This window comes from Eubalaena glacialis, chromosome 4 (genome assembly GCF_028564815.1).
Source record: "Eubalaena glacialis isolate mEubGla1 chromosome 4, mEubGla1.1.hap2.+ XY, whole genome shotgun sequence".
NCBI classification, from domain to species: domain Eukaryota; kingdom Metazoa; phylum Chordata; class Mammalia; order Artiodactyla; family Balaenidae; genus Eubalaena; species Eubalaena glacialis.
Genome location: NC_083719.1, coordinates 110,976,913 through 110,995,906, shown reverse-complemented (window position 1 = coordinate 110,995,906; position 18,994 = coordinate 110,976,913). Strand labels below are relative to the sequence as shown.

At 35.3% G+C, this 18,994-nt stretch overlaps 1 protein-coding gene across 1 annotated transcript in view; it reads left to right on the top strand.

The window, feature by feature from the left end:
• The window catches only part of KIF3A (kinesin family member 3A), a 71,120-nt gene extending 55,101 nt beyond the window's left edge, over positions 1 to 16,019 (top strand). Inside the window, exons 10-17 of the mRNA XM_061188154.1 lie at positions 6,468 to 6,624; positions 6,870 to 7,050; positions 7,822 to 7,932; positions 8,588 to 8,713; positions 12,287 to 12,340; positions 12,704 to 12,772; positions 13,363 to 13,487; positions 15,447 to 16,019. Coding sequence (XP_061044137.1) covers positions 6,468 to 6,624; positions 6,870 to 7,050; positions 7,822 to 7,932; positions 8,588 to 8,713; positions 12,287 to 12,340; positions 12,704 to 12,772; positions 13,363 to 13,487; positions 15,447 to 15,495 — 872 coding nt within the window. The 3' untranslated portion in view covers positions 15,496 to 16,019. The remainder of the gene's footprint in view (positions 1 to 6,467; positions 6,625 to 6,869; positions 7,051 to 7,821; positions 7,933 to 8,587; positions 8,714 to 12,286; positions 12,341 to 12,703; positions 12,773 to 13,362; positions 13,488 to 15,446) is intronic.
• The last annotated feature ends 2,975 nt before the right edge of the window (positions 16,020 to 18,994 follow it).

Below are 18,994 nucleotides of genomic sequence, written 5' to 3'. Positions count from 1 at the left end.
TTGTTTGTTGGAAGATTTTTAATCACAGTTTCAATTTCATTACTTGTGATTGGTCTGTTCATATTTTCTATTTCTTCCTGGTTCAGCCTTGGAAGTTTATACCTTTCTAAGAATTTGTCCATTTCTTCCAGGTTGTCCATTTTATTGGCATAGAGTTGCTTGTAGTAGTCTCTTAGGATGCTTTGTCTTTCAGCAGTGTCCGTTGTAACTTCTCCATTTTCATTTCTAATTTTGTTGATTTGAGTCCTCTCCCTCTTTTTCTTGATGAGTCTGGCTAATGGTTTATCAATTTTGTTTATCTTCTCAAAGAACTAGCTTTTAGTTTTATTGATCTTTGCTATTGCTTTCTTTGTTTCCATTTCATTTATTTCTGCTCTGATCTTTATGATTTCTGTCCTTCTGCTAACTTTGGGTTTTGTTTGTTCTTCTTTCTCTAGTTCCTTTAGGTGTAAGGTTAGATTGTTTATTTGAGATTTTTCTTGTTTCTTGAGGTAGGCTTGTATTGCTGTAAACTTCCCTCTTAGAACTGCTTTTGCTGCATCCCATAGGTTTTGGATCGTCGTGTTTTCATTGTCATTTGTCTCTAGGTATTTTTGGATTTCCTCTTTGATTCCTTCAGTGATCTCTTGGTTATTTAGTAACGTATTGTTTAGCCTCCATGTGTTTGTGCTTTTTACATTTTTTTCCCTCTAATTGATTTCTAATGTCATAGCATTGTGGTTAGAAAAGATGCTTGATATGATTTCAATTTTCTTAAATTTACTGAGGCTTGATTTGTGACCCAGGATGTGATCTGTCCTGGAGAATGTTCCGTGCGCACTTGAGAAGAAAGTGTAATCTGCTGTTTTTGGATGGAATGTCCTATAAATATCAATTAAATCTATCTGGTCTATTGTGTCATTTAAAGCTTCTGTTTCCTTAGTAATTTTCTGTTTGGATGATCTGTCCATTGGTGTAAGTGAGGTGCTAAAGTACCCCACTGTTATTGTGTTACTGTCGATTTCCTCTTTTATAGCTGTTAGCAGTTGCCTTATGTATTGAGGTACTCCTATGTTGGGAGCATATATGTTTATAATTGTTATATCTTCTTCTTGGATTGATCCCTTGATCACTATGTAGTGTCCTTCCTTGTCTCTTGTAACATTCTTTATTTTAAAGTCGATTTTATCTGATATGAGTATTGCTACTCCAGCTTTCTTTTGATTTCCATTTGCATGGAATATCTTTTTTCCATCCCCTCACTTTCGGTCTGTATGTGTCCCTAGGTCTGAAGTGGGTCTCTTGTAGACAGCATATACATGGGTCTTGTTTTTGTATCCATTCAGCAAGCCTGTGTCTTTTGGTTGGAGCATTTAATCCATTCACATTTAAGGTAATTATCAATATGTATGTTCCTATGACCATTTTCTTAATTGTTTTGGGTGTGTTTTTGTAGGCCCTTTTCTTCTCTTGTGTTTCCCACTTAGAGAAGTTCCTTTAGCATTTGTTGTAGAGCTGGTTTGGTGGTGCTGAATTCTCTTAGCTTTTGCTTGTCTGTAAAGCTTTTGATTTCTCTGTTGAATCTGAATGAGATTCTTGTTGGGTAGAGTAATCTTGGTTGTAGGTTCTTCCCTTTCATCATTTTAAGTATATCATGCCAGTCCCTTCTGGCTTGTAGAGTTTCTGCTGAGAAATCAGCTGTTAACCTTATGGGAGTTCCCTTGTTTGTTATTTGTCATTTTTCCCTTGCTGCTTTCAATAATTTTTCTTTGTCTTTAATTTTTGCCAATTTGATTACTATGTGTCTCGGTGTGTTTCTCCTGTATGGGACTCTCTGTGCTTCCTGGACTTGGGTGGCTATTTCCTTTCCCCTGTTAGGGAAGTTTTTGACTATAATCTCTTCAAATATTTTCTCTGGTCCTTTCTCTCTCTCTTCTCCTTCTGGGACCCCTATCATGCGAATGTTGCTGTGTTTAATGTTGTCCCAGAGGTCTCTTAGGCTGTCTTCATTTCTTTTCATTCTTTTTTCTTTATTCTGTTCTGCAGCAGTGAATTCCACCATTCTGTCTTCCAGGTCACTTATCCATTCTTCTGCCTCAGTTATTCTGCTATTTATTCTTTCTAGTGTATTTTTCATTTCAGTTATTGTATTGTTCATCTCTGTTTGTTTGTTCTTTAATTCTTCTAGGTCTTTGTTAAACATTTTTTGCATCTTTTTGATCTTTGCCTCCATTGTTTTTCCGAGGTCCTGGATCATCTTCACTATCATTATTCTGAGTTCTTTTTCTGGAAGGTTGCCTATCTCCACTTCATTTAGTTGTTTTTCTGGGGTTTTATCTTGTTCCTTCATCTGGTACATAGCCCTCTGCCTTTTCATGTTGTCTATCTTTCTGTGAATGTGGGGTTTTTTCCACAGGCTGCAGGATTATAGTTTTTCTTGCTTCTGCTGTCTGCCCTCTAGGAACATTTTTGTTTCCAAATAATCTTCTTACGGGAACAGTTCAGAAATAATTAGATTGATAGTGACAAACACATTGGATATTCTAGACCTAATTAACAAAATAGACAACAAAACCACATGGCATAATCAGTTTTCTAAATTCTTAAAGACCCATTAAGCCAAATTTTAGAAATACAAATATAAGTGATTTCATATTCAAGCATTTTTCTCCTTTTTTAAAAAAAATAAATAAATTTTTTTTTTTAAAAAAAGAGTGTTGCTCTGAGTGGGAATGAGTGTCCCTTCATTCATACATAGAAAGTAAAATATGTGTGAATATAGAGGTGTGACATGACACACCTGACATCACTGTGTCAAAGCAGTCCCTCCTGCCCTAACTCAGAGCAGCTCCCTTTCCAACTCTCCAATCAGCATTCATGGCATCACTGCTCTTTCCTTCACCAGAGCTCACAACATTTGCTCTGAATCTTCCCTTTTCTTGCCAGTCTCTTCCCATTTACTATCAATTTTTCATACAAGGTGCCTCCCAGGAATGTTGCTTCTTCTTCATAAGCCCAGCCACTTCTCAAGGATAATACCTGAACCCCTGTACAAGTGTCCATTCTGATCTTCCTGCTTCCACTCAAATCTCCTGGGCTCAGAAGTGCTGGCGTGCTCTTCTTCATCTTTAATTTTTATCACACAGTTCTACTGCTTGAGAAATAGCACTCCAAGGCCCTCATTATCTGACTTACCCTCTGCAAACTCATAGCTCATTACTTTAAAAAAGATATTCTGTTACAGGTCCCTTTAAGGCTGTGTTGTTTACCATACCTAATGCTAAGTTTTGATGGAAATCCATCGACATGGTATTATACTCATCCCTGCCTTCTTACCAGAAAATAATGACCATAATTTCACCATTAACCTTTCACTTAACCTTTTACTTTTTTTTAAAGCGAGGAATCAAACGTCTGGTTATGTATGCTCATGGGTGCTCGTGTAATGAAAATGAAATTAATTCAGTTAACACTTCCTGAAATTCTTCTCTTTAGCTTTACCTTGCCAAAGTTCACCTTCACAGTTTTGGTTAGAGCACGTGGTAGAGGAGAAGTTAAAATATTACCACTCTGGTTTGGCTCAGTTAAATACTCTATGACATTAAAATTCTTTTTAGATTTTTTTACCTGAAATTTTGTGCTGAATTTTTACACTTTTAGAAAAAGAAAGATTTTTTTTTTGGTTGGTTGGTTGGTTTGGTTCATTAATATTTTTTTAAAATCTTAAAAAAAAACCAGTGTAAAAGTAACATTTCATGATACCATGTTTTTAAGTGCCTGGTTAGGAGAGTTGGTACCTATTCACATTTAGCTTAAAATATTATTTGGGGAGAAATATGATTTATCATACTGATTCTGGCTAAAATAATATGTTACTTGAATATCAGAGTTTTGAAACTGAACCTAGCTATATATATGCATGGTCATCTTTATGAAAATGGTATAAGAGCACAATAAGATTTTTGCTGCTAAAACATCAGTTTGAAAATATTACCTGAATGATTTTGAATAACTAATGCAATTCAGGCATAGTAGTAATTCATCAGTATGCATGTGCTTTTGTATTTCTACCTATAAAATTTTTTTTTATTTTACTGCTTCTTAACGGGTTTGGAAACTGTATGTTTTTAACTAACAAAACAGTTGCAACCCTAGGAACCTAAAAAATTAATGTACACGTGTCAATCAGACCATTTACTCTATACCCTATGGTTTTCACACATGCATTTTTTAATCTTAACATATTTGCCATTTTTTCTTTAAATATTTATAATTTTGAAGTGGAAAGGAAGTTATAATTTTTTAGTGCATACACTTACTTTATACCTGAACTTATACTTTCCCCCCTCAAATTTCTAAGAAATAGTATTACTGATGGGAAATCCTTTCTAGGAATTCGTTGGGAATAGGAGTTAGATTACTTTTTAAAATTATTTCTTAACAGTGTAATTCAGAACGTTCGGTATAGGTGATTGTGCCAAAGAAGCCAACAGAGTCAGGTCTACGGCCTGACTTTGGGATTGCGGTGAATCACACCACACCAAAGCGTGAATTTGGATCAGTGCTTTTGTTTACTCTTTTATTTAACTTATTTGTTTTGTGGCTTTAGTTTGCTTTGGACTTTCTTGTATTTCTATAGAAGTGAAGGGGAACGTATTTTAAACCTTTGGGAGTTTTATATGATTTTAACCCAAAGAATTAAAGCCTGTGAATGATTCATCGTCTCATGGTTCCTGAAAGAGTTTATTCAGATATATATCTCCATCATCTTTATTTTTCAGTTCTCTTTCCTTGTTAGCATGAGGGCTTAGCTTTTGGTGGAGACATTAACAGTTTATAAAAAACTCTTCTTCTTTACACTCTTCTGTGGTCCTCTGGGAAGGAAGTTAAGAATGACAGAAAGCTTTCAGGAGAGCCTCAGACCAATTCTACGAAAAACTTGATTGTTTTTCTGAAGGAAAGTATGTTTCAAAGAAATTGTATTACCAGAAATGAATTATCTTTGATTCAGTTTCATAACCAGTTTAATAAGCTAGTTTTTCTTTTCTCTTTTTTGGTTTTTCATTTTAATTTCATGATTTTGAAATTCATTCAGTAAACTTTTATTGAACGTCTATTATATGTACATAAAACACTCTACTAGACATTATAATCAAAATAATCATTTTGAAGCTGTATTTCTAGCTGCATTATTTGGTAGTATTTCTACTTATATTTGACACTTGGAATGTTTAATCTGACTTAGGGAGATTTAGGATCCTGAGTTTGACATCATAACAAGCTATTTTAGTTCATTTAAGATATGATGATATATTGTGACAGCAACTGTAAAATGCCTGGTTAATTCATATGTAACTGTTATATAATTAGTATAGAGTTACTTCCTTTAAAAGTATACTATGAAATAAAATACTTTCAAGTAATTTTATCAAACACAATTTTAGAAAACCTCTGAAAATATATGTTAAAAACTACTTATAAGTTCTGCCTGATATTTTTATCTGTACATTTTATACCTATATGGGGCTTTTATTTTTTTTATAAATTTATTTCTTTATTTCTTTATTTTTGGCTGCATTGTGTCTTCGTTGCTGTGCGCAGGCTTTCTCTAGTTGCAACGAGCAGGGGCTATTCTTCTTTGTGGTGTGAGGGCTTTTTTTCTTTTTAAGAATCAATTCTGTTTATTTATTTTTGGTTGTGTTGGGTCTTCGTTGCTGCACGTGGGCTTTCTCTAGTTGCGGAGAGCAGGGGCTACTCTTCATTGCGGTGCGAGGGCTTCTCATTGTGGTGGCTTCTCTTGTTGCGGAGCACTGGCTCTAGGCGCGTGGGCTTCAGTAGTCGTGGCATGCGGCCTCAGTAGTTGTGGCGCGCGGGCTCTAGAGCGCAGGCTCAGTAGTTGTGGCACGCAGGCTTAGTTGCTCCGCAGCATGTGGGATCTTCCCAGACCAGAGCTCGAATGTGTGTCCCCTGCATTGGCAGGCAGATTCTTAACCACTGCACCACCAGGGAAGTCCCTTTGTGGCTTTTATTTATTCATTTATTTTAATAAGTTTTGTGGGGAGGTGTTTTGAGAAGCCACTTGATTTTGTACCTGGTTATCAGAAAAAAGTAACTAAATAATCATATTGCTTTTTTGACGATATGTGTTATTTGGGGACAAACAAAGATCTTTGCTTTTTTTATTTATTTAGTTTTCCTGTTTATCTTTCTCTTTTTTTTCCCCTGCTAATCTCTTATGCTTCTTTTTCACTTACTTCTGTTCTTAGTTATCATTGCACAGTTGGACAACAGTTTGAATTTAGCAGTTAGTTAAAAAGATCTTCTAGGGACATAATAAATAGAAATAAAATATATTATTCAGTTGATTTCCTTAAAATGTTGACATTTGATTTTCTCTTCATGGGGAATGTATCTTTTATATTGAAGATAATTTATGTGTCTGAAGCATTGACTCTGAAGTGACTGTTGGAATTAAATGACTCAAATAGGTAAAAAGAAAGTTTCCCCAGATAAAATGGTTGAAATGCAAGCAAAAATTGATGAGGAGAGAAAAGCACTTGAAACAAAGCTTGACATGGAAGAAGAAGAAAGGAACAAGGCTAGAGCTGAGTTAGAGAAACGGGAAAAAGATCTTCTTAAGGCTCAGTGAGTATTACTGAATTGAGATGGATTTGTGATTTAATTTTCCTGGTTTTTCTCATAGGATGTATAAGCAAGAAAATTGAATAGTAATTAAAAGCAATACTACACAGTTGTGTAGTTTGATAGAGGTGTTACATAATTATATTCCTATTTTGAAATTTTACATCCAAATCCTTGTTAAATTTGGGGAAATTTAGTAGAATAGTAGATAAATGATGGATACAGAGTGTTCTTATTTTAATTAACAGACAAGAGCATCAGTCTTTGCTAGAGAAACTATCTGCACTGGAGAAGAAGGTAATTGTTGGTGGTGTTGATTTGTTGGCAAAAGCTGAGGAACAAGAGAAACTTCTTGAAGAATCCAACATGGAACTGGAAGAAAGGAGGAAAAGAGCAGAGCAACTTCGCAGAGAACTTGAGGAAAAAGAGGTAATGTAAATTTTTGGTTTTGGTTGTTGCTTCACCTAAGGTATTTAACTTTTCTAGTGAAAAGCTTAATATCTATAACCTTAATAAAATTTTTTAAAAATAAATTTATTTATTTATTTTTAGCTGCGTTGGGTCTTCGTTGCTGCACGTGGGCTTTCTCTAGTTGCGGAGAGCGGGGGATACTCTTTGTTGCAGTGCACAGGCTTCTCATTGCAGTGGCTTCTCTTGTTGCAGAGCACGGGCTCTAGGCACGCAGGCTCAGTAGTTGTGGCATGCGGGCTTAGTTGCTCTGTAGCAGGTGGGATCTTCCCGGATCAGGGCTCGAACCCGTGTCCCCTGCATTGGCAGGTGGATTCTTAACCACTGCGCCACCAGGGAAGTCCCAGGTGCACAGGCTTCACATTGCAGTGGCCTCTCTTGTTGTGGAGCATGGGTTCTAGGCATGTGGGCTTCAGTAGTTGTGGCACGTGGGCTCAGTAGTTGTGGCTTGTGGGCTCTAGAACGCAGGCTCAGTAGTTGTGGTGCACGGGCTTAGTTCGTCCGCAGCATGTGGGATCTTCCCGGACCAGGGATAGAACCCATGTCCCCTGCATTGGCAGGTGGATTCTTAACCACTGTGCCACGAGGGAAGTCCCTTAATAAAATTTTAAAGCATATCTGTGGATTGCTTTGAATGATAATAGTTGCTAAACATTTATGTCATTTGTTAAATAATTAAACTTGTGATTTAATGAAGAAAATTATTCTGAAGTTTATCACTTTATGTCATAGCAAGAACGCTTGGATATTGAAGAAAAGTATACCAGTTTGCAAGAAGAAGCGCAAGGAAAGACCAAGAAATTAAAGAAAGTTTGGACTATGCTGATGGCTGCGAAGTCAGAGGTTGGTCTTTTAGAAGTTACCTATTATTGTAGTTTGAATTTTTTAGAAAAGAATTTCTTTGATTAAGTATGATTAAGAATCCTAAAGGAATCATAATGTGTGCTTACAATTTTAAAGAAATAAAATTTTTGCCTTTATTTGCAATTTTTTTTTTTTTAATTTATTTTTGGTTGTGTTGGGTCTTCGTTTCTGTGCGAGGGCTTTCTCTAGTTGCGGCGAGCGGGGGCCACTCTTCATCGCGGTGCGTGGGCCTCTCACTATCGCGGCCTCTCTTATTGCGGAGCACAGGCTCCAGACGCGCAGGCTCAGTAGTTGTGGCTCACGGGCCCAGTTGCTCCGTGGCATGTGGGATCTTCCCAGACCAGGGCTCGAACCCGTGTCCCCTGCATTGGCAGGCGGATTCTCAACCACTGCACCACCAAGGAAGCCCTATTTGCAATTTTTAATTTCAGCTGTTAAGCTCAATTGTTTCTTTCCAACCTTAACTAATAACATGGAATAGACAATGATAGATAGTGTTATTCTGTCCATTGTTTTTGTGAAAGAACTGGATAAGCTCTTACAAGGTTTCCTAGACCACTGCCCTATGTCAGATGGAATTGTTTTGTATTTAAAATCTTGTTTGTCCTTAGTATTTTCATTGATTTTCTGTTAGATGGCCGATCTCCAACAGGAACATCAGAGGGAAATTGAAGGCCTCTTGGAGAACATTCGACAACTTAGCCGGGAGCTTCGACTTCAGATGCTTATTATTGATAACTTTATACCTCAGGATTATCAGGTAAGTGGGAAGTTCTCTGTCCTAGGTATTAGGTCACTTGGCTGGGGTTAAGGACTAAAGAAATATAATTTCTAATTTAATTAATGGTAAATATTTACATTTCAGTTGCTGATGATAAAATTTTCTTGAACTAATGGCCATCACATTTCACTTCAGCTGTTAACTGTTCTTAATACATAATTCTCTGTTTGAATAACTAAGTATCTGAATAAGAATTTCTTAGTCCTGGGAGGAAGGCCAAATTCATGTAATTCATGTAAAGGTATAGGTCCTGTTTATTCTTTCAACATTCTTTATCCTATAATTAGAATAAACAAAACTCCTGTGCTAACCTTTTCTCCTTGTTTATGGATGCTAATTCTGTATGCGTGTGGGTGGGGGAATGGTAAAACATACATAAAATTTACCATTTTAACTATTTTTTTTTTTTACATCTTTACTGGAGTATAATTGCTTTACAATGGTGTGTTAGTTTCTGCTGTACAACAAAGTGAATCAGCTATAAGTATACATATATCCCCATATCCCCTCCCTCTTGCATCTTCCTCCCACCCTCCCTATCCCATACCTCTAGGTGGTCACAAAGTATTGAGCTGATCTCCCTGTGCTATGCAGCAGCTTCCCACTAGCTATCTATTTTACATTTGGTAGTGTATATATGTCCATGCCACTCTCTCACTTGGTCCCAGCTTCCCCTTCCCCCACTGTGTCCTCAAGTCTGTTCTTTACGTCTGCGTCTTTATTCCTGCCCTGCCACTAGGTTCATCAGTACCGTGTTTTTAGATTCCATATATGTGCGTTAGCATACGGTATTTGTTTTTCTCTTTCTGACTTACTTCACTCTGTATGACGGAGTCTGGGTCCATCTACCTCACTACAAATAACTCAATTTCGTTCCTTTTTATGGCTGAGTAATATTCCGCTGTATATATGTGCCACATCTTCTTTAACCATTCATCTCTTGATGGACATTTAGGTTGCTTCCATGTCCTGGCTATTGTAAATAGTGCTGCAGTGAACTATTTTTAAGAGTACAGTTCATTGACATTAAGTACATTCACAGTGTTGTGCAGTGATCACTACCATCCATCTCTAGATATATGCTAACTCTAAATACTACTATAATTTAAAAATCTCAGCCTCTATTATTCTTTTCTCCAAATTTCTATCTTTCCAGTATATTTTAGTAAACTTTAACATTGATTTTTTTTTTAACATCTTTATTAGAGTATAATTGCTTTACAATGGTTTGTTAGTTTCTGCTTTATAACAAAATGAATCATTTATACATATACATATGTCCCCACATCTCTTCCCTCTTGCATCTCCCTCCCTCCCATCCTCCCTATCCCACCCCTCTAGGTGGTCACAAAGCACCGAGCTGATCTCCCACTGCTATGCGGCTGCTTCCCACTAGCTAGCTATTTTACATTTGGTAGTGTATATATGTCCATGCCACTCTCTCACTTCATCCCAGCTTACCCTTCCCCCTCCCCATATCCTCAAGTCCGTTCTCTAGTAGGTCTGCATCTTTATTCCCGTCTTGCCCCTAGGTTTTTCTGACCATTTTTTTTCCAATTCCGTATATATGTGTTAGCATACGGTATTTGTTTTTCTCTTTCTGACTTACTTTACTCTCTATGACAGTCTCTAGGTCCATCCACCTCACTACAGATAACTCAGTTTCGTTCCTTTTTATGGCTGAGTAATATTCCATTGTATATATGTGCCACATCTTCTTTATCCATTCATCTGTTGATGGACACTTAGGTTGCTTCCATGTCCTGGCCATTGTAAATAGAGCTGCAGTGAACATTTTGGTACATGACTCTTTTTGAATTATGGTTCTCTCAGGGTATATGCCCAGTAGTGGGATTGCTGGGTCGTACGGTAGTTCTATTTTTAGTTTTTTAAGGAACCTCAATACTGTTCTCCATAGTGGCTGTATCAATTTACATTCCCACCAACCGTGCAAGAGAGTTCCCTTTTCTCCACACCCTCTCCAGCATTTATTGTTTGTAGATTTTTTGATGATGGCCATTCTGACCAGTTTGAGATGATATCTCATTGTAGTTTTGATTTGCATTTCTCTAATGATTAATGATGTTGAGCATTCTTTCATGTGTTTTTTGGCAATCTGTATATCTTCTTTGGAGAAATGTCTATTTAGGTCTTCTGCCCATTTTTGGATTGGGTTGTTTGTTTTTTTGATATTGAGCTGCATGAGTTGCTTGTATGTTTTGGAGATTAATCCTTTGTCAGTTGCTTCATTTACAAATATTTTCCCCCATTCTGAGGGTTGCCTTTTCGTCTTGTTTATGGTTTCCTTTGCTGTGCAAAAGCTTTGAAGTTTCATTAGGTCCCATTTGTTTATTTTTTTTATTTGTTTTTATTTCCATTTCTCTAGGAGCTGGGTCAAAAAGGATCTTGCTGTGATTTATGTCATAGAGTGTTCTGCCTATGTTTTCCTCTAAGAGTTTGATGGTGTCTGGCCTTACATTTAGGTCTTTAATCCATTTGAGTTTATTTTTGTGTATGGTGTTAGGGAGTGTTCTAATTTCATTCTTTTACATGTAGCTGTCCAGTTTTCCCATCACCACTTATTGAAGAGGCTGTCTTTTCTCCACTGTATATTCTTGCCTCCTTTATCAAAGATAAGGTGACCATATGTGCGTGGGTTTATCTCTGGGCTTTCTGTCCTGTTCCACTGATCTATATTTCTGTTTTTGTGCCAGTAGCATACTGTCTTGATTACTGTAGCTTTGTAGTATAGTCTGAAGTCAGGGAGCCTGATTCCTCCAGCTCCATTTTTCTTTCTCAAGATTGCTTTGGCTATTCGGGGTCTTTTGTGTTTCCACACAAATTGTGACATTTTTTGTTCTAGTTCTGTGAAACATGCCAGTGGTAGTTTGATAGGGATTGCATTGAATCTGTAGATTGCTTTGGGTAGTAGAGTCATTTTCACAATGTTGATTCTTCCAATGCAAGAACATGGTATATCTCTCCATCTATTTGTATCATCTTTAATTTCTAACATTGATTTTTTAAAATTTATTTTGAATCTATATACAGCTTTAAGAATTTTGTCTGAATATAAGCCTTAGTATTTTTATTCCTTTGGACCTCAGCTGCACAGAATTAATATTTGGTTCACAATATACTGTCCTTGATGGTCCTTGGATGGCCTACTTTTGTTTAGTTAGTTAGTTATTTTGTAGTGAACTTGTCACCCAAAACAAAAGCTAGGACCATGGTAGTGACCTGTTTCTAACCAAATGGTTTCCCTCTCGCCTCTTCTATCCCTTTACCTCTTCAAACTCAAGGTAACCACCATCCTGAATGCCATGTTCTTTATTTCCTTGCTTTTTATTTTTATATAGTTTAATTGCATCTACATATATTCCTTGAAAGTATATATTTTAAAATATATAAAAGGGGCATCATGCAGTATATAATGTTTTGAGACTTAAATTTTTTCACTTACTATATTAAGATTTTAGTTCCATGAATATTTTTCAGTATTTTAAATGTTATTAAATATTAAAAGTAGATCATCTCTGACTCTTTTAAAAGGAAATGATTGAAAACTATGTCCATTGGAATGAAGACATAGGGGAATGGCAACTAGTGAGTATTAACCTTCATCCTTTCATGAAATACTTACGGAATACTTCCTGTAGACTGGAGTTTTACTGGCTACAATGCGGAGAAAGGTGGTCCAGAGGATGAATCAAATGAGAAGCCACTGGGGTGGATAAGATGTTTTAATAATTATGTTATAACACACAGAATATTCTGTGTGTTATACATAGTAGAGATGGTGTAGTTTGGTGTATAGGACTGAATGACCTCTGGGGTCCCTTTCTATTCCAGCATTCAAATCATGTTTTATGAGTGTACCATCAGTATATCTCATAGTAATTTGCCTCATTCATAGTATTAATTGCTAATTAAGATAATTCTCTTCCCCTTCTTTTTTCCTTTTTTGAGAAATGTGTTGCCTACACAGGAAATAACATGAGAAAGCAGACTCCAGTTCCTGATAAAAAGGAGAAAGACGTAAGAGTGCTTTTTTAAAAAAAAACAAAAAAAACTACAGTTGGTTCTTTATAGGAATGTGGGTCACTAAATTGTGTTATCATCATGATATCTATTAATCAGCTCAGCTGAAAAATAGGCTACTATTTTGAGAATAGAGGCTCTAGGATGGGGTGATTATTAGGACAGTTCTGTTTACCTTCAGTCGTGATGGCAGGCTTATCATTTCTACGACAGGAGTGGCATGTAGGTCTCTTTGGAGACTTTTCACCATCTCTCTGGGCCTTGGGGATTTGGTTAGAGACTAGAATAAGTCTGTCCTTTTCAAATGGTCCTAGTCTTAGGTCAACAAGAGGAAGTAGCAGCTTTAGGGAGAACAGCAACAGTTTTTCTTTACTACTAAGGAATTTATAGTGTGTCAGGGCTTCTTCACCAACACTTGGTGAATACATTTGAGATAAATGGCATTAGAAAAAGATATCTTTAGATATTTATTTGGTTTTGTCTTTGGCTTTTTTTCCTAAGAGTTTATTTAGTATTTTAAATCTTCCCCTAAATCTGGTTTGAATTCTTTTGTAAGAATGTCTTGTGTTTATTTCCTTTACATATAGCCCTTTGAAGTGGACCTTTCCCATGTATATCTTGCCTATACCGAGGAGAGCCTACGGCAGTCCTTGATGAAATTAGAGAGGCCACGTACTTCAAAGGGGAAAGCAAGGCCAAAGACAGGGAGAAGGTAAGAACTGTCTCTGAGTCTCATGAGCCAAAGGCAATGAGATTTTCAAATTAAGTACATTTAAAGGAAATTTAGTTAACATGATAAGTATTTTGTCTGATATATTTAACTAAATATTGAAGTCCTATGTAGTTACGATTTGAGTAAATAAAATCTGGCTAAAGAATTAAGGTCTTCCAACTCTTTAGCCCTCCTGAGTAGTAGAATTTATTGTTAATTTACTTTGTTCTTTCCAAATGTATAATAAGTCATTACTTTTTTAATTCCTTAATCCTTACACTAATTATTCTAGTGAGATGCTAATTAATTTGCCTCATTAGACTCCCAAGGTATTGTATTCAGCTGATTCATTTTTCTGTCATGAATACTGCCCCAAGAACTTTGATTTCCTCAGTCACCAGTTAAATAAAACTTCTCTGTCTTTCCCTCTCCTTTGACTATTGAGTAGTCTATATGTATTGTAACATAGCCCAGAGAAATGAGGATGTGAAAGCCCTGGGCTGGAGCTTATTTCTTCTCTCCCTTCCCTACATTAAGTACTGTTCAGCTTATTTAAACTGACTAACAGACTTTGGGGCTCCTGAAATGATAGGAAATAATAAGCTTATATTTTTCCCTACTTTGAGTACCTAGACTTTTGAGTTACATGTAGGGTGAAGTCTAAGTTTTAATATTTTTGTGTTACATAATCTCATAGACATAACCTAAGTTTTATAAATTTGGGGAGGAGGAATCAGTAGCATATTAAAAGTGTACAAATTTTTACATTCTTCAGCATTTAGATGTCAGACATTAAAAGCATTTCATATGCCCACAGAAGCCATGCATGTAATATTAATGAATGAAGCAAATCAATTCAAAGAAACACCAATTCCTCTATGTCTTTGACTTTTCCACTTTTAATGGAGGTATTTTCCTCTTAACTCTGCAGTTAGTAAGAAAAGTAACAGTGCAAGTATGATGATAAATGGTAAGACAGTTGCCCTCAGTGTGGGAGAAAAATAGGCAGTGGTGTGAGCTGGGGCAAAACGGAGCGTGTTCTGTCTGGAGTGAGTGGCCTCTTACCCTGCTTCTAGTTAGTTTGGGGAAAGAGGGCCCATGGTTTCTGGATCTTCTTGTTTCAAAGGAGAAGCCAGAAATCAGGATTATTTACATGAGATCTCCGTCTTTAGTCACTTTTTAAAAGCTATGTGGACCTAAAACAAACAAGCAAATAATTTGATAAGGTATTTGGATACAGTTTTCAGAATGCTTATTTTAAAATATATACTTTTTCGGTTTAATCCAAAAAAAAAAAAAAAAAAAAATGTGCGCTAACATTCGACGAGCCAAACCCAGCATCTCTGTGTACCAGAATTAGCCTGCTGTATTATGAAAACAGTAAATGGCCATAATTATAGACAAATATACACGATAAATGGTTTATTGATACTACATTACATTGCTTGACAATGTTCAATGTGATATTCCTCATTAGAAGCACATATTTCAGTGTGCTAATAAGTAAAACTGCAATAAACATGATAGATTAATGGAACATTTCCATCATTTCCTACACAGTCATCTGTGAGTTGTTGCTTCAGATGATTTGTGACTCTGATTTTCACTGAATAAGCTGGCATCTTTAGCATACCCCAGAAGAGATAATCAGGGGGTTCAAATCTGGCAAGCATGCAGACCGCTTGCCCTGTCCACATTGTCTAGTCCAGTTTATCGTTCACTCACTTCTTCATCACTGTGGGTGGTGGAGTGGAGGACCATGCTCTTGTGCTCACTCTAGGTGACCTTTCCCTAGCCTGAAAAGGCAGACATTAATTGATCTCATGGTCAAGCATGTCAAACCTTGGCCTGTTTCTAGACTCTGTGGCTGCCTGGTATTGTCTACTATATTATGTAAAGTGTTTGCATTTCAGTCTTTTAGGAAAGCATTCATATTTTCTTTTTCTCTTCTCCAAACAGAAAGCGTTCTGCAAAGCCTGAAACTGTAATTGACTCTTTACTTCAGTAAATGTTACAGACTTAAAGTCAGAATAAAAATTAGTGATATCCTCATGCCTGGACAAAACCTTTAATTAAAACACTGAAGACTTTTGTGTTATTTCAAATAATGGAAGCTGTAGATCATGCATTAAGACTGGAACTAATAATTTGCCTAATAACTTTTAGTCTATATATATTAAGTTAATATAACATTAAAATTGTACAACTGGTAATTGTTCAAATTGTCATATTAGTTTTCAACTTATACTGTGCAGGGAAGTTGAGAGAGCAGCTTATACTATAGAGAGTTGCAGTTTAAATGTATACATAAATCTGCTAGTGATTTACTCAACTACTGTATGTTTAGATAACCGGATATTCAAAATAGAAAAAAAAAATGTAAGTCCTGTTTTGCACATAGAAAGTTGCAGGTCTAGTTGTCCTATGTTTTCCTGTTATATATGAATGTATGGGCTGCAAATCTAAGAAATGATTCTATCCTAACACCCACCTGGCCTTTTAAAATATGTTCTAATTTTTATACTAACATTCATTGCATTTAAAATATGAGATAGGTGATCTTATTGACCTATAGAAAATTTTATAATTCGATAGTCAATCTTTAGAAATATACATGTTTAAAAAACAAAAGTTGAAGATATGTTTCATCTGGACCTCTCTTGATTTTTTTTTGCCACTTTGACTTCAAGTCAAATTTTTTGTTTGTTTGTTTTGGTTTCATGTTTCTTGAAACATTGAATCTGTACCTGAATATAAAGGAGTCACAGCTGCAGAAAATTAAGAAGCTAAATACTGGTCACTAATATTTGCCTCTATGGGTATTATTTTTTTAAATTCACTTTGAAACATGATTAACTGATGCTTTCCTGTGTCTGAGTTCTAAATTTTGATGAAAATTGCTCTGTTTCTCCCAACTGAGAAAGGTCTCCGTTTTCTAGAAAATACAGACAAAGCAAGAAAAATATCTTTTAATTCTTTGCCTTTAAAACACTTTGTTTTGTCTTTCTTCTTATTTTATAAAGAAAATATTCTTTCCTGAATTTCTTCCATTGACGAATCCAGTTAGACCGTACCTCTAAAATAAAAATTATTTTTATTTTATAGTAAAAAAAAAAAAAAAGTCATAGAATTGTTTGTTCTTTTGTTGACTGCTTACAAAATTTTTATTTTTTTAAAGTTATGCTACTCCAAAACCACTATATATATATATATATATATCTTTTATGAGTTTTAAAATTATGTAATCAGCCCTGAAACACATTGGCTACAAGTTTTAAGACTTCATAAATGAGTATTTATTAAGTTAACATTATTTTAGTAAGTTCGGTTAAATTTTGGTTTATAATTACAAAGATGTATATAGAATGGGAGTGAGCGAATGTAGCGTTATTTGTGAGGTGGTGGTAAAAATATGTCCATAAATTTAAAGTACATTCCAAAGGTGATGTACTAAATATCCTGTGTCTGGTGAATATTTTCTAGGTAATAAGAATTGCAGTTAACTGGCAGCATTTTCTTTGTAACGTGTAAGATAGTTAGACATTTATAACTTTGTGGGGCATTGTTTAGGTACCGTGAAGACTTGAGGTGAATTTATGTCTTGTAAAAGCTTTGTGTAAGCAGAATATCTTGGCAATTGTAGATGCATATTTAACTCTGTTAATAGTAACTCTAGAGAAATCTTAATTTTACCAGTAGGAAAAAAATATGACTACTTCTTCTTTTTAAAAATGCACGTGTCTACCCTTTAACCATCCAGTTAATAGAAAAGGAATAACTTTAGAATTAAGCTTTAAAACATTATAGAAAATTTAAGCCAGTATGTTAGGGTTTTTTTCTTTTCCACGCCACAGCAGTAACAAAACGAAATCTATAAAAAGTCAAAACATTGAGGAATTTTAAAAACAGGCTACGTTAGCAGTTTTTTTTTTTTAAAGCATTTACATTAGAACTGATTATACCAGATGGGCATTAAATATTCATCTTATTTAATACCAAGATTAGATATTGGAGCCAGGCCTGAGTATCCATGTGAAAACATGGGAACCTGACTTTAGAGCTCTTCACTTAACTCTAATCATAGTAGTTCTATGGTTTCTTCACAGTTACTTTGTGTCGTTGTCCACAAATGAAATATTTTGTAACTTCGGTGTTCATTTCATGAAAGGCTATAGATGAACAAACTTGCTCATTATTTGATATAAGAAGCAGATTTAAAATGAGTGTCACATATAAGTAGGTTATTGAATGGCTATTTTTCTCTTTAATTTAAAAAAGTAATATTTATTAAAAGGAGCCTTGGTAGAATGTTGTTTGTGGTATGTTCTTTAGTAAACCTTGCAATTACATGTAGTAATAAGGATATTAAAATATAATAGTATTCCCCATTTTTGTCTAGATTCTTGTGAAGTATAAGAGTAATCAAGGTGGGGGGTCTACATCTATGTGTTCGTCCCACAAGTAGAATCCATTTGACATGCTGTGGCATCTACTTTCTGGGAAAAGGGGACTTTTTTTTGCTGCAAGAAATTTAAGGTTACTTTGGGGGAGAGGGTGGTGCTACTTCAACTGTAACATGTTTTTAAAATTATGATTATAGGTTTAGGTTGTTTTGTTTTGTTTCTTTCTAGTCTTTTAAAAATATTTTTTCCCTTAACTCTTATCTTAAGGAAAGTCCCTCCCTTTCCTACAGGGCTGTGAATTAAAGAACGGGTAGAGTTTACATTTAAGTATGCCAGTGTCTGCCCAGTTTCTTAATGTATGCATTTGTTTTCCTTTTTAGTTATTCTTTGATCTAAAATGCTAGAAGAAAATATAGATCTTCCTAGTGCCTTTGAACTTATACTGTAGTCTAATTTAAATCATTAATAACTTCAATAGCATTACTACAATACTGTATACTGGCCAAAATTACAAATCATATGATGAGTTTGTCGTATTAATTTCAAAAGCCAACTTTCATTGTATTTTATGTATATATTGTATTTGTTCAAGTTGTATATATTGATATTGTATGTATACATACAGCATGGTTAAATAAGAAATAAAAATCTTTACCTAATGCCTGTAATAGTGGTCTGCTTCTTTACTGAGCTATTTTTGTGTTTATGTCCATCCTGATCTTAATAGGCAGGTTCTTTGTGCTTGGCTCTCAGTTTCATGAGGTTAAGAGAGACCTGTGTAATTTCACACCAGAAACTCTTAATGTTGTGGATCTTTAAACAGAAATCATCATGATACAGAAACCTGGGAGAGATGTTTTTTAAAATGCCCCTTCTCATTGATAAAATTTATTTTCACCAAAAATATTTTAATCCAAGTTTTGTTATCCTTGTCATTAGGTGTTTGAGAACAGAAACCTAAAGAAGTCTGTATGGAAAATGTATCTCACTAAAAGGTAAAAGGAGACGTTTCTTATTGGTAATGATATCATGACCTCTTTCAAAAACTTTTAATGCGCTTAAAATATCTCCAAAACAATAACATTGCTTGGATTATTGTTAATC